General features: G+C 31.7%; 1 protein-coding gene across 1 annotated transcript in view; it reads left to right on the top strand.

Moving 5' to 3' along the window:
• Positions 1-12,704, top strand: part of LOC138319837 (neprilysin-like) — a 43,272-nt gene extending 30,568 nt beyond the window's left edge. The window contains exons 9-22 of the mRNA XM_069262969.1: positions 264-409; positions 656-749; positions 1,064-1,192; positions 1,431-1,529; positions 2,233-2,310; positions 2,662-2,765; positions 3,157-3,215; positions 3,693-3,744; positions 5,626-5,693; positions 6,015-6,148; positions 6,505-6,570; positions 7,352-7,450; positions 7,968-8,044; positions 8,812-12,704. Coding sequence (XP_069119070.1) covers positions 264-409; positions 656-749; positions 1,064-1,192; positions 1,431-1,529; positions 2,233-2,310; positions 2,662-2,765; positions 3,157-3,215; positions 3,693-3,744; positions 5,626-5,693; positions 6,015-6,148; positions 6,505-6,570; positions 7,352-7,450; positions 7,968-8,044; positions 8,812-8,911 — 1,305 coding nt within the window. The 3' untranslated portion in view covers positions 8,912-12,704. The remainder of the gene's footprint in view (positions 1-263; positions 410-655; positions 750-1,063; positions 1,193-1,430; positions 1,530-2,232; positions 2,311-2,661; positions 2,766-3,156; positions 3,216-3,692; positions 3,745-5,625; positions 5,694-6,014; positions 6,149-6,504; positions 6,571-7,351; positions 7,451-7,967; positions 8,045-8,811) is intronic.
• Positions 12,705-13,073: the final 369 nt, after the last annotated feature.

The following is a 13,073-nucleotide window of genomic DNA, read 5'->3' as shown; positions in this document are numbered from 1 at the left end:
GTTGGGATAGACTTACATTTACCTTTACTATTTGTTTACCTAAAATATATTTGTAACTGGACTTCACCTAAATTTGAACAAGCTTTATACGATATTGACCTTCCTCCTTTTTTAATTACGTGTAATGCATTTGTAAGAAGACGGTCAAGGTTTGAACTAACTGTGTACAAGTGTCGATGAAGAAACATCTTTCATTTAACCTGTGCTGTTTACAATTGTTTGCATTTTGTCTGGAAGTAACTGTATACCGTCTCTATCTCTAGGTCATGTTCAGCTGGAATGATTACATCACCGGAATAATGCTAATGGATGGTGTCAACATGACTGTCAATGAAAGTGAACCAATCGTTGTTAGGGCCGTTCCTTACTTTGAGAAATTATTTGGAATCCTGCAAAAACATGGGAAAAGGTAATAGGAAGATACAAAAATTTATCCGTTATGCTATGGTTTTAGATAGATGCACGGTTATAGACATCGAGATAACGACTGAAGGATCATGTTCGAGTCCCAATTGGTCTACTGTCATTTTGCCGTATCATTAATCACTCCCTCGTCTACAATTCTTTATTTGATCATTCTATGCATAACCAGACAATCCATTGGTTATCGTGTATGACAAAATTGATATTATAACTTAATGTTTCGTTGTTTCAGAGCTGTTGCAAACTATGTAATATGGATAATAATGAAGAATAGGATATATAATTTGGATGAATCGTATGAGGAACTCATAACTAAATACAACAAGGTAAGCATCAAAGGAATTCAAGTAACTAAAACATAGATCATGATTCTAGTTCTAAGGCAGATAAACTCCGATATATGATGCATTCAAGTATATTTCTAGCATATAAAACTAGATATATGTCAAAGGTGATTCGGAACACAATCGTATATTGATAAGACATGTACCAATTTAAGTTTTTGAATACAATCATTTAGTTCTAACGATGATAAAACGTTTATGAAATTATTTGATTATGAATTGCAGAATGAACCGAAATAATAACTAAATAATTAGTAACACTGGCAACTAATGCGATCGTTTGTTCACTGTTATAGGTGTTATATGGAACCGCTGTACCACGTGCAAGATGGCGTAAATGTTCCTCTTACGTCAACTCCAATCTTGGGATGGCGCTAGGAAGACTATTTGTGAAGGAAGCGTTCGACGAAGAGTCTAAGAAAGATGTAAGAAATGGGTCAATATTAACTACATACAGTATAGAAAATGCCATTTTAAGCGATATGATATTTTAGAGCAAACTCTCCTGGATTATGGTAGATTTAGATATTAAATTGTTTTGAACCAGATCATTATGTCCGCCAGACTTTATCAAAACTAATCCATCACTCGTCACTCAATTACTTGTTAATTATACAAACAATTGTTGATAGGAACTTGTTCAGTGCTGATTTATGTTTATAGACAGAGGAATTAATCAGGCGACTAAAGATAGCGTTCAATGAACTCGTCGGAGGAAACGACTGGATGGATGACGTTACAAGGGAATTAGCGAGGGAAAAGGTCCGTCAATTATTTTTAATGATGATACGTGTGGGCTGAGTGTACTTTAACGGGAAAAATTTTGCTATTGAAAGTGATTTTTTTTGCAAAATTTCATTTACGAAATTAGTGAGATAAAAAGTTTGTCAGCTACTGAGAAACATTGCTATAATGGCCTCTAATGGGTGAAACTACTTGCAAGGTTTACATGCTAAGAATAATAATGATGATAAATATTAGAGAAAATGAATGCTATATTTACGAAGGAAACTTTTGGAATTGTCATTTTATCAGCTACAAATAAACAAATCAGCTCAAAAGTCGCCGATTGATAGGAATGTCTTCTCGAAAATAATTAAGTAAATAAAGGGTTACATTATATCACAATGAGATAAAAACTATCAGGTAAAACAAGAGCATGCATTTACTTGATGCGTTACTAACCTTATTGGTTCATATTCATTGAAATATAATGTAAATCAATACCTATAGAATGTAGCTTTTTCAGCATTTGTATCAATACTTATATTACGATTATGATATTTCCGAAATGATATGTTCTATCAATTTTCATTTAGTAATCTACAACAGAACACATCTATTACAAAAAATGAAGTTTAGAGATCATCGACATAAATTTCCCAATAATATTAAACCCCCACATTACAAACGAATACTATAAATAAGTTATTATAACTGCTATCATCTACCACATTGTTTATAGGCAAACAGCATCAAACAGAAAATTGGCTATCAAGAAGTCATCCTCAACGACAAGGAAATCGACAAACTTTATTCAAATGTAAGCTATTCACTCCAGATACTATGTCATGTCCGCATGCAAATTTCATTTTTTCTAGTTTACGATTTATTTTATTTTTACGTGATCGATGCCTACTCCTTTACGTGAAAAAAATAAATTGTGTTTGTTGAATACACTTAAAGTTTATAAAATTAACTATGGACATAATGCACTGGCTCTGCTTGAAATGCCAAGATATGTGCTTCTATCAGTAAGGATTTTATTGACACGTCATCTATTTCTGAGCGTTACGCCATCAACCTTAAGAAGGGAAACGACATTAATTTTTCTGATATAAAGCTATAATGTAACAAACGATACCTGAATCGTGCATTGATTTTTTTTCACCAGTACTCCGTGGAGGCCGACAAGTATTTTGAGAATATTTTGGGAATTATCAACAGGATATCAATCGACAGTTTGCGAATGTTACGAACAGCAGTTGACAAAACTTGGTGAGTTACAATTGTTTTGCAAAGAATACACGGACAGTGAAACTTGCCCCAGTGAGCACGTCTGTATACTGTATAAAGTAAACTGACCAACTGCTTACTAGGACTACATTTGAGGGTCCAAAAGGAGCATTTATAAAAAAAAGTGTGACCTGTGTCTATGAAGCCAGGCTAGACTGTATTTACATAATGTCTTTTTTTTCTTTTCTTTTTAATGTTAATTGAGAAAAAACATACGTTAACAGTTGTGTTTCAAACAGTAGTAAGCTTGATAATAGGGATACATGTAATTAGCTTTGACATATTAGTTGTTCGTCTGCATTGCGTAAACTTTACACATATAATACAACACCAGATCATTCTACGTTTATTTTGTATACTTTCTTCTAAATAGGTGGACCACTGCTCCTGCAACTGTTAATGCATATTACAACTCTGTATTGAACAGAATAAGTAAGTATCTACAGTTTTCATGGATTCCATTTTAACTTTACTTTAAATCACTCTTAATTTCATAAAAATAATTATCAGCAAATTGCTAGTAGGTTACATGTTGCGTCCATGCCATATAGATATATATGAAATAGTGCTTAAATCAGGTTATCTTAACCTGGGAATCCAGGTCATGTTATATGTAAAAAGAAGATTGTAACCAGTAATCACATCTTTCTTTTTATCATATCGGAATAAATGGACCAGAAAGTTTCATAACCTCTTCCACCAAATGTAATACATTGAAAGTGTTTGAATGATTCCAGTTGATGAAGTGGTTGGTGTAATTTAATGCTGGACACGTGTTTAAACTATTACCACTTGTAATTGATTAATTTGATAAACACTTGTATTATCAGAGTCCTAGGTGGGATACCTACTGTAGTTAATTCCTGGCTATATGAACACACTACAAGCCTTTTTTTCTGCTTATCACAGTGTTTCCTGCTGGTATCCTGCAGCCACCTTTCTACGGCAAATCGCAACCAAAGTATGTTAATTAGTTATGATAATATTCATATTACACGTAACACGTGTTTTGTGTATACGTTGATATCCATTTTCATGTTTTAGATAAAAAAAGGGTTTTAGAGACCTACGATAAATGATGTTCTTATCAAATAGAAATTAGATTGCTGTATTTTTACAGTGTTTGCATGTTATTTCGTAACACTTTCAGAGTGTAAAATGAAGATAGCATAAGACTTTTACGGGTATCCTTGCCAAAGCTGCAGCATTGTATAATATAAATTTTCCGACAAATATTCATTGGTATTTAGCTCCCGAAATTTGTGAATATCAAAACTGATGAAGTAGTTTGTTAATAATTATTTTGGATGATATTTGGGCGGATTTGTTCCATATGAACTATATTTTGATTTTCCCAAGGCGATTTGTTTTATAACACAGTCGGATACGATAATATAATTGAAAAGGATTTTGTTATCAAGCATTAAAAATGTTTAAAAATAATCAAAACAAAATTAATTTATTTAACATCGATTGCAAAACAAATTACACGACTTATATAAATCACAATTGATGGTCTGGATATATGTGCGCGAGGGCTCTTAGAATGTTCATTTCAGTATGACAATCGTTGGGTGGCGTAACAGAGTACCCAAATTTAACTAAGGTATACCAATTTTATTTCGCATGGAATTTATTTTCGCGGATTTTGCGATTAATTTCAATGAGCAAAAATTAATCTCATTTATCCATATTTATCTTATCATCTATTTCAATATTATTGAAAGATATTCTTAATCATTTTTTATCTGCGAAAATTTAATTCCGCAAACTTCATTGGGAAAGAAAATCGTGAGAGAAAGTAGGTTTTCGGTATATCGTTGTTGATATGCAGCATCAATTAGGAAATAAATATTATCTTGACCTAATTTGCTGAGGTTAGGCAGCAGTCAGTTACGGAGGATGTGTGCGCCCTAAACATACCGTTTCAGAGCGGCATGGAAATATTCGAGATAACGTTTGCCATGACGTAGGGCGTTATCAATTACAGAGATACCACACCAGTCAAACCAAAGCTCAAACACGGGTTATCATAATAGCGAATTAACACACTTTTGTCTTATCTGAGATTTTCTGAATGCATCCATTTTAATTATGGATATATACGTAGCCCTTTAATGTATCTTGAAACAAGGCGAAACTGAAATAGGTCAGGCCTTGCGAAATACTTTGTTTGACAAACAATTATTTAATTTTGTAAATGTTATAAGAATGAAAGCTATTGGAGGATCAATAATAGGTTTAGGTCAAAATTATAAATAGAAAGGTATGTTGACCCAAAACAGGAAATTGAAATTATTTTAGTTTTGTAAAGGTAATAAGAAAAAAGGCTAGAGGAGGATCCATAATAGAAATAAGTCGAAATTATAAACTGAATGGGATTTTGATCCAAAACAGGAAAATTAGATTTTAACGCTTTTTGGTGGTAGCATATCTACAAAGGCTGACGTTTGATTAAAATATCCCGATGGACTCGGTTAATGATGCATATTTTCGATGTTTATAAATTGCATACATATCACGGAGAGCTGAATTCATCTCGGAATCGAAGCAGTAGTTATAAACAGGAAAATTTATCTTAAGCGATGAAATTGAATTAATTATGTACCAAATAATTATGACATTGTACGATGAAGTGATTAATTTGCTCCTGGGGAATATTTTAGCAAAAATTCCAAATATCAGGAATTATGAAGTATATGTATTAAGGTGTATTTATAATAGAGTTGTCGCCCTTACATTGATATCAATCCTTCAAGTCATTCATCAAACTTTGTACATATTATTATGTATTTATTACGTATATAACAAAGTAATTAGTTTTAAAAAATTGCATTCACAGGTCTATGAACTATGGCGGAATAGGCGTTGTGATAGGACATGAAATTACACATGGATTCGATGATAGAGGTAACTTATTCTGCATATAATTAATTTTGAAATTTTACATCCGGAAATACATGGTTGCCATTCTCAATTTCCTCTGTAAAAAGAATCGCGATGATTTCCGAGTAATTCAGTTTTTTTTCTTTCTTTTTACATTTTTGTTGTGTAGTGTTGATATAAACTTTTAACCAATCATGTAATTTGAAACATTTCTCCTACTTTGAAATATAAATAGTCATACATATTTAACATCTTTCACTTTAATTATGCGATGTATTAGCAAGTAATTTTTAGTAGTCATTACTTAGTGCAACATATCTTCAGGTGTAATATTTATTATGACAGGTCGCCAGTACGATAAAGAAGGTAATTTAGAACAGTGGTGGTCAGACAATGCCATAACAAGGTTCAAGGCCAAAGCTCAGTGTATCATTGACCAGTATGGAAATTTCTCAGTGCCAGAGGCAGATGGAATGAAAGTAAGTGCTTCATTTTATATAACTTTCGTATAATGCATATTAACTCTTCTATTTTTAGCTGAACTGCTCAACGGAGATTTATGCTGATTTAATTAGTTTCGCAGTTTTTGTATATCAAATATCAAATTGATCATTAAAGATGATTAAATTTTGATGACGATTGACATTTTAAACAATATAAGAACATAACTTTGAAGATAAGATTTGAGCAAAGTTTTACCAAAGCATCGTCAATCATAATTTTAAGCAGACTAATACAGGAAACACATGAGAGATGGACAATGATGTCTCCTACATATGTACATAGCCACAAGTTATGCAATACCCAAATATATGAAGTGTTTTATTTATTTCAGCTGAACGGCATCAATACTCAGGGAGAAAATATTGCTGACAATGGTGGTCTTAAACAGAGCTACAGAGTAAGTAATACTAAGTTTTCTTTTTTAATTATTAATTACATGATCGGCAGCACGATTTTCATCCTCTAACTCGCTCTGTGTCGCAAAAAGTACGGGCTACGGTCCAAGTCATTTTGTATTGTAACATTGGACATGCCTTTTCATTTGTTACTTTTCAGATAACAGACTTAATGTGAACTTGTACTGTACCTAACAGATATAGACAAACATCAATCAAATAGCATCGATATAGTTTTATACCTTACATACTTATGGCACAACATGAGAGTGAGAAGTGACATAAAATATAGTAGATGATGTTTACGAATCTTACATTTCGATCTATATACATAGATTAATATTACTTATTTCATATCCGTGATATGTGTATACATGTACGTTTATATTGACTGTATGTTAAATGAATGATATCGGCCCTTAAGTAAATATGTGGCCTAATGACACAGTACTGTACCTAGTATGACATAATAAACTGATTATCTTTGTTTGGATTTAACATTTCAAACTTTTGAGTGAACGAAATTGAGCACTAGTTAAAATATTTGTTAAAAAACAATTTAGCAACAATTTTGCTTATGTAAAAGACAAGATTTACATAAATGATTTCATATAACATACATGCACATGCACGGATGTTTGCTCCGAACAACGCTTACGATATTTTATCGGTTCCCTCTATGACGACAAATTTTGTGCATTACAATGTATTGGTACAGATAATAAACACCATTTACATACAATACTGTTATATTCCTAATTCAATACGTAACTGTCCTGATAGGCATATCGTGACTGGATCAAGCAGAGAGGGAAGGAAGAGGCACAGTTACCAGGCGTCAGTTATAATCACAACCAACTCTTTTTCATCAATTTTGCTCAGGTAAGTTGAACATATCAAATTTTTTTACTGTATTGGCATAGTCTTTTCCAGTTCATTGAGATATTTTACTTAGGTTTAACCATGTTTTATTTCAATTATGATAATAATTAAGTCAATATTTCACCACTGTCACATCTGAAATATGATCCGATAATTTCTTGTATTTTTTCTTTGACAGTGTTTTTTTTTCTTGTTAAAATCGACGATATGTCAAACAAAATTTTACATCACAAATTTGACATTTTATATAAATAATGGTGAACTTTATTTCAATAGTGCTTTCCAATGGAGAAATAAAGAAATGGAAAATATCTTATTTCATTGTCTTTATGTTAGGGACTGATAAACTTTGAAATGAAAAAGTAGTCTTGATCAAGCAAATACCTATCGATTAAAGTAATGATTCCCTGTATTATATCTGGTATCATTAGTGGTAATTAATTAATTAAAGGGAGTTAACTATGGAATATTTGATATAAGTTTATCCTGATATAGATGGTTATGAATTGATATGTAGATCTGGTGCTCGAGCATGCGCAGGGAAAATGCTATCAACAGGATCCTTACTGGAGTCCACAGTCCTGGACGCTTCAGGTATTACCAGAAAGATATCGTGTTTTGGAAATATTAGAAATTCAATTGTTTTTTAAATACCTTTTTGTCATTTATGATAATAATAATCAATAATTTATATACAGAACCTTACATTCTTTTGTGAAATGTTTGAATACTATACTGCGCATATTTTCGTAGTAGAGACCGCAGAACCAAATGATTTCGCTATATACGATATATTAATGTTTGCCACTGTCAGGGTTAAATGGAGTTTTCAAGTCTGGTCACCTGTCACTAATTTTGAAGAATGGCATCTCGCATACCTGTGAATAAAAAGAAATAAAGATCTACCATCTTGCTGAACTTTTATGTGGGGGTGCTATCATATGTTGGATTCCGAATTAAAAAATGACCAAAATATTAATGAAATTCCAATATTGATTACCTCCCCCTGTCAGACACACACTTGACAGAATTTGAAAATTTCTTTATATATTTTATATCTACATGTATTACCCAACCCACATATTAAACATTTGAAGCTGATGCGCCCTGAATACCCTATCAGCAGGCTCCGCAACATTCACCTCTCTATGAAATCTTGTGCCCAAAAGGGGATTTCCAGGAATCTATTTTTGGTTTGATTCTGCGGTCCCTAGTAAATCTAGTAAATGATAGTCACAGTTCTAGTCACTAACTTTTTAAGTGCAGTCAACAAATCAGGACACTAATAAGATTTTGAGTTCATTTTGTAAATGCTACTTTATACAAGCTTCTAATAACACTATCATTATGTAATATTTCAGGGTCGTTGGAACGTTACAGAATTCTCCCGAGTTCGCTGAAACTTTTAGTTGTCCGAGGGGTAGCTACATGAACCCAAACAAAAAGTGTGGAGTGTGGTGATCACTGGGTGGCGCTTTTGCAACTTCTAAGATCATATTTTTACAACTGTGATTGGGAAGTGATATTCCGTCTTTACTTATTATTTGGTTTTGAGGGACGGTATCGATTGTTTCGTCATTGATGTGAAAGTGACGTCGATTCTTAGGGAAAATAATTCTTAAAAACTAATTCCTACACACGAGAGCAGATACACCGTATATATGTACGCGGCTCTACTAAACATTTCGGTCTAAAGAGGACATCACTTTCTGTCTAAAAGCCTTTTAAGCTACAGTATTGTAGCTAAAGGGCAGATAACTCTGGGGTATGCAAATGCGGAATATTTAAGATGTGACATTGGAATGTGATATAGAATTGAGTGTTAATTTTTTCAGATTTCCAATTGATGTGCTGATGAAATATTTCCTTTGTATCAAAAAAATGTAATGTAAATGTTCTTGCATTGCTAAGAAGGTGATATATTTGTCGATGTAAAAGATATTCTAAAAATAACACTTTAACAAAATTGAAAGTGAAAAATTAGCATAATATCCATAAATGTATGGATATTGGTGAGGTCATCGCTAAATTTCTTTATCAACAACAGTTGAAAATGTTCAAACGTTATTATATGATATAAATATTATTATTTTATGTGTTTTAGGCTGTTACTTAATACTGATTATATAATTCTATATATCATTGCTATACCAGACATTTTCTCTTAAAGTTGACAAAGTAAGTTTAAAAGCATACATTTTGAATTATTTTTGAATTGAAGAAACATGTTCTAAATACCGTTTTTGAGACACCCCTGGTGATGTTTTGTGCCCAAGTACATGATTAGCAAATTTTGCTTGCTTTGATACCATACAAGCATACGGATTTTATTTGATCTTCAGTTGAATGTTTCTTTACTTGTATAGTATTTCATGTCATATCATCATACAATATTATGTGAGTCATAATTATGATTTCATTCGATATATAGTAATGTGATGTATACGTATGAAACATTGTATGGCGAATCACCCGCGGGCAGTTTGTATCTCCGTGGTTCCCATTGTGACTATTTTTTGAATAAATGATATCTTCTAGGGGATTGTACAATAGCTGTATGGATAATTGGGATTTTAGCATAATCTTCAGTTTTACAGCTATCATAATCCATCATTGTTTTTTCGAATATCAAATGTTTCATGTAAGAAGTATAGTAGCCGGTGATATGTATTCACGTGTATATTTTTCCAGCAAGACGTTTATTAACTGTTTACGTAAGATATTGAATGTTACGCTTGATAAATTCACTTTTACGGCATTACATTATTACAAGAAACCTATCACATATCTGTATATATTATAATATATTATATTCTCAAACATCATCTCCACAGAATTGATTGCAAGGTTTATTCTTACATATTTGATATTTCTATTATTCTGATCAACTCATCATATCAATGTTTGATATCTCTGTTTTAAAATTTAAAGTACATGCTAACTTTAGGTAGATTTGTATTTTTTGTAGAATTTGTATAATACACAAGCATATACCTCAACTGATATATGAATGTATATTCGTTTGATTTTTTCTAATTAATACTTGATTTAAACTGATATTGTAACTTCTTGTGCCATTTTTTCCTAGAAAATCTGAAAGTCCCGTATAAAAGTATACAGGTCATCATTTTTGTCATGTAAAGTAATGTATTGCATACATATTATATCTGTATATATATATTGATAAGTAGCCAAGAAATCTTAAGGAATATTGTATATTTTCTGTCTTATCAATTATTCACGTTATGGTCCTTTACATTTGTAGTGTCATCATAAATATTAAAACCATCTATGAGGAAATGCTGAATATAAAGAAAGTGGCCTTATTTTGAAAAGATAACGAGTTATCATTGCAAGAGAAAAGAAATGATTTTCATGTTTGATTACACAAAATTGATGGTCCATTTTCCCTGATGTTGATTCATTTTGAACAAGAAATCGCGAGGCCCGCAGTCTAATAGCATTAAAGTTGACAGGCGTGCGTGAAGAACAGTATGCACCAAAGACACAGAATGCTTCTTTAATCATGTTATAGCCAACTTCATTATAAGGATTAGCATCATTATATGTTTATTAGATATCATTTAAAATCGATTTCATTATAGTCAACCAATTAACTTGTGATTAAATCTCGCGTATATCTCGGTCCATTCGCCACGAAAAAATATCAATTCCAGGTATAGTAGAATTTTTTCTATTAAGAAATTCAATCGTACACAAAATGTCTAAAACCAAAACACGCGAGACTAAGTCACCGTGAAATACATTGTTTTTTTTTTTTATTTCCCTTATCATTTGTCTCAGTAAGCATCTATTGTACAAAATGTATAGATAATGCTAAATAATTGCTTCCTTTTTGATATTGTCTTTTCAGTCTATATTTTCATATCTCCGTATCGTCTGTTCTATAAATAGTATATACACATTCCATTATTGTTGTATATATAATACATATTTTATGTAAATAGTATACATATTGTGTATCAAGAATTCGCTTTTCAATATGAAAAACATCAACATTAACATCATCCGTACACATAAAATGTCCGTCTAATGAAAAAAGGTCCAGATAAATAAATACGTGTAACATCGATGCAATAAATTGATCTACATAAACGTGTGCAGTAGATAATGGCTTCGAACTTAGTGCTTTATTTCAATCTCTTTTTTGCCGTTTTCAAATATCCTCATATGGTTTGGATGTTGTACTTACCTAAATAAATTTAAATCTCAAGTCGTGATCAAACATTGTGTGAGTTTTATACATACAATAACATGATGTTCATATTTGAAAAATCAAATTAATATTATTATTTTTATGTTCTGGTTTTATTTGTAGTATAGGGCTGTAAAACTTGTATGTGTTAAAATATCTGTCTCTAAAACGGAAGGATGCAAAATAAATCTGGAGGGACATCATCACTATTACACTACGACAGTTGTTTTGTACATTGATAAAGGTCCGCTACTTTTCAGGAGCAAACTTTAAAGGTTTCTTCAAAACATTAATAACACAAGAACATACATATCGTTGGCCTAAAATGATGAAAAATCACCAAACATATGCAAGATTTCATGTCTAATATATGATAACAGTGGAGATTCATTTCGCTATTTTGCCGTATGTCGCAGTGATAGTCAACTACTGCGTGGTATTAGGACGACGGTTGTAGTATAAACAGCTAGTTAATATTTTTTGCGACTCTACAAAAATATCAATCTCGTTTTACATTCCCATCTAAAAACAATCGCCGTTTCGGAAAGGTAGTGGGCATTGAACTCATAAAAATAATTTCACTATCATGTCTACTTTCCCATTAAGGCCCACTACCTTCCAAAACGGCTTTCGAGTTTTAAAATGGGAACGTAAATCGAGATTGATAATAGTCACAAAAGTTGAAACTTAAATGTTAATTTCCATTTAGTTGATTATCACTACGCTAGATGGCAAAACAGCAAAATGAATCTTCTCTGTTAACATGGACTACGCAAATAAATTTGCATTTGATAGGTGTTCTAACCACATCTTAATCCATCTACATATTTTTCCCGTGTTATTTTTCAAGAATCTTTTTTTATTTTGCCTTTTGAAAGGTGGTTGGCCTTTAAGTATGAAGGCAGACTTAGCTCGAAAAGATCACGCCATCGTGCCTAGTTGAGATATTGAAATACTAAACACTGTATGTATGTTTGTTTACATGTATATCGATGTAAAGTCGGAGAACTTTTAAGTAATAAATTTGTATATCTCTCATTTCAAAACGTTCATTGTTTTAATTTTAGCAGAATCATTCTTGTTGTTTTCAAATTGTGAAATAGTAACTGATATACTTTATCATTTCAACACATTTACACCTGTATGACATATAGATTAGGTATGTTCCTTTTACGATTATAGCATCGTACCTTTCAAAATCACTGAATCTCAATGACATTTTAAATGTCAATCTAACATTTGCTCTTTTACTTAAAGCTTACATATTACAAATGCCATAAAAAGTTAATGATATAACAGTTTTTTAAGATGCGATTGTCTCATTCAATTTTGTCAATGCATTATGTAAAGCTACATATTGATTGAGTGGCTAAAATAGCAATAATGAAACTCCCCAGCTAAACAAAT

The sequence above is a fragment of the Argopecten irradians genome, chromosome 1 (assembly GCF_041381155.1).
Source record: "Argopecten irradians isolate NY chromosome 1, Ai_NY, whole genome shotgun sequence".
NCBI classification, from domain to species: Eukaryota; Metazoa; Mollusca; class Bivalvia; order Pectinida; family Pectinidae; genus Argopecten; species Argopecten irradians.
This window is presented reverse-complemented; position numbering and strand designations above follow the sequence as displayed.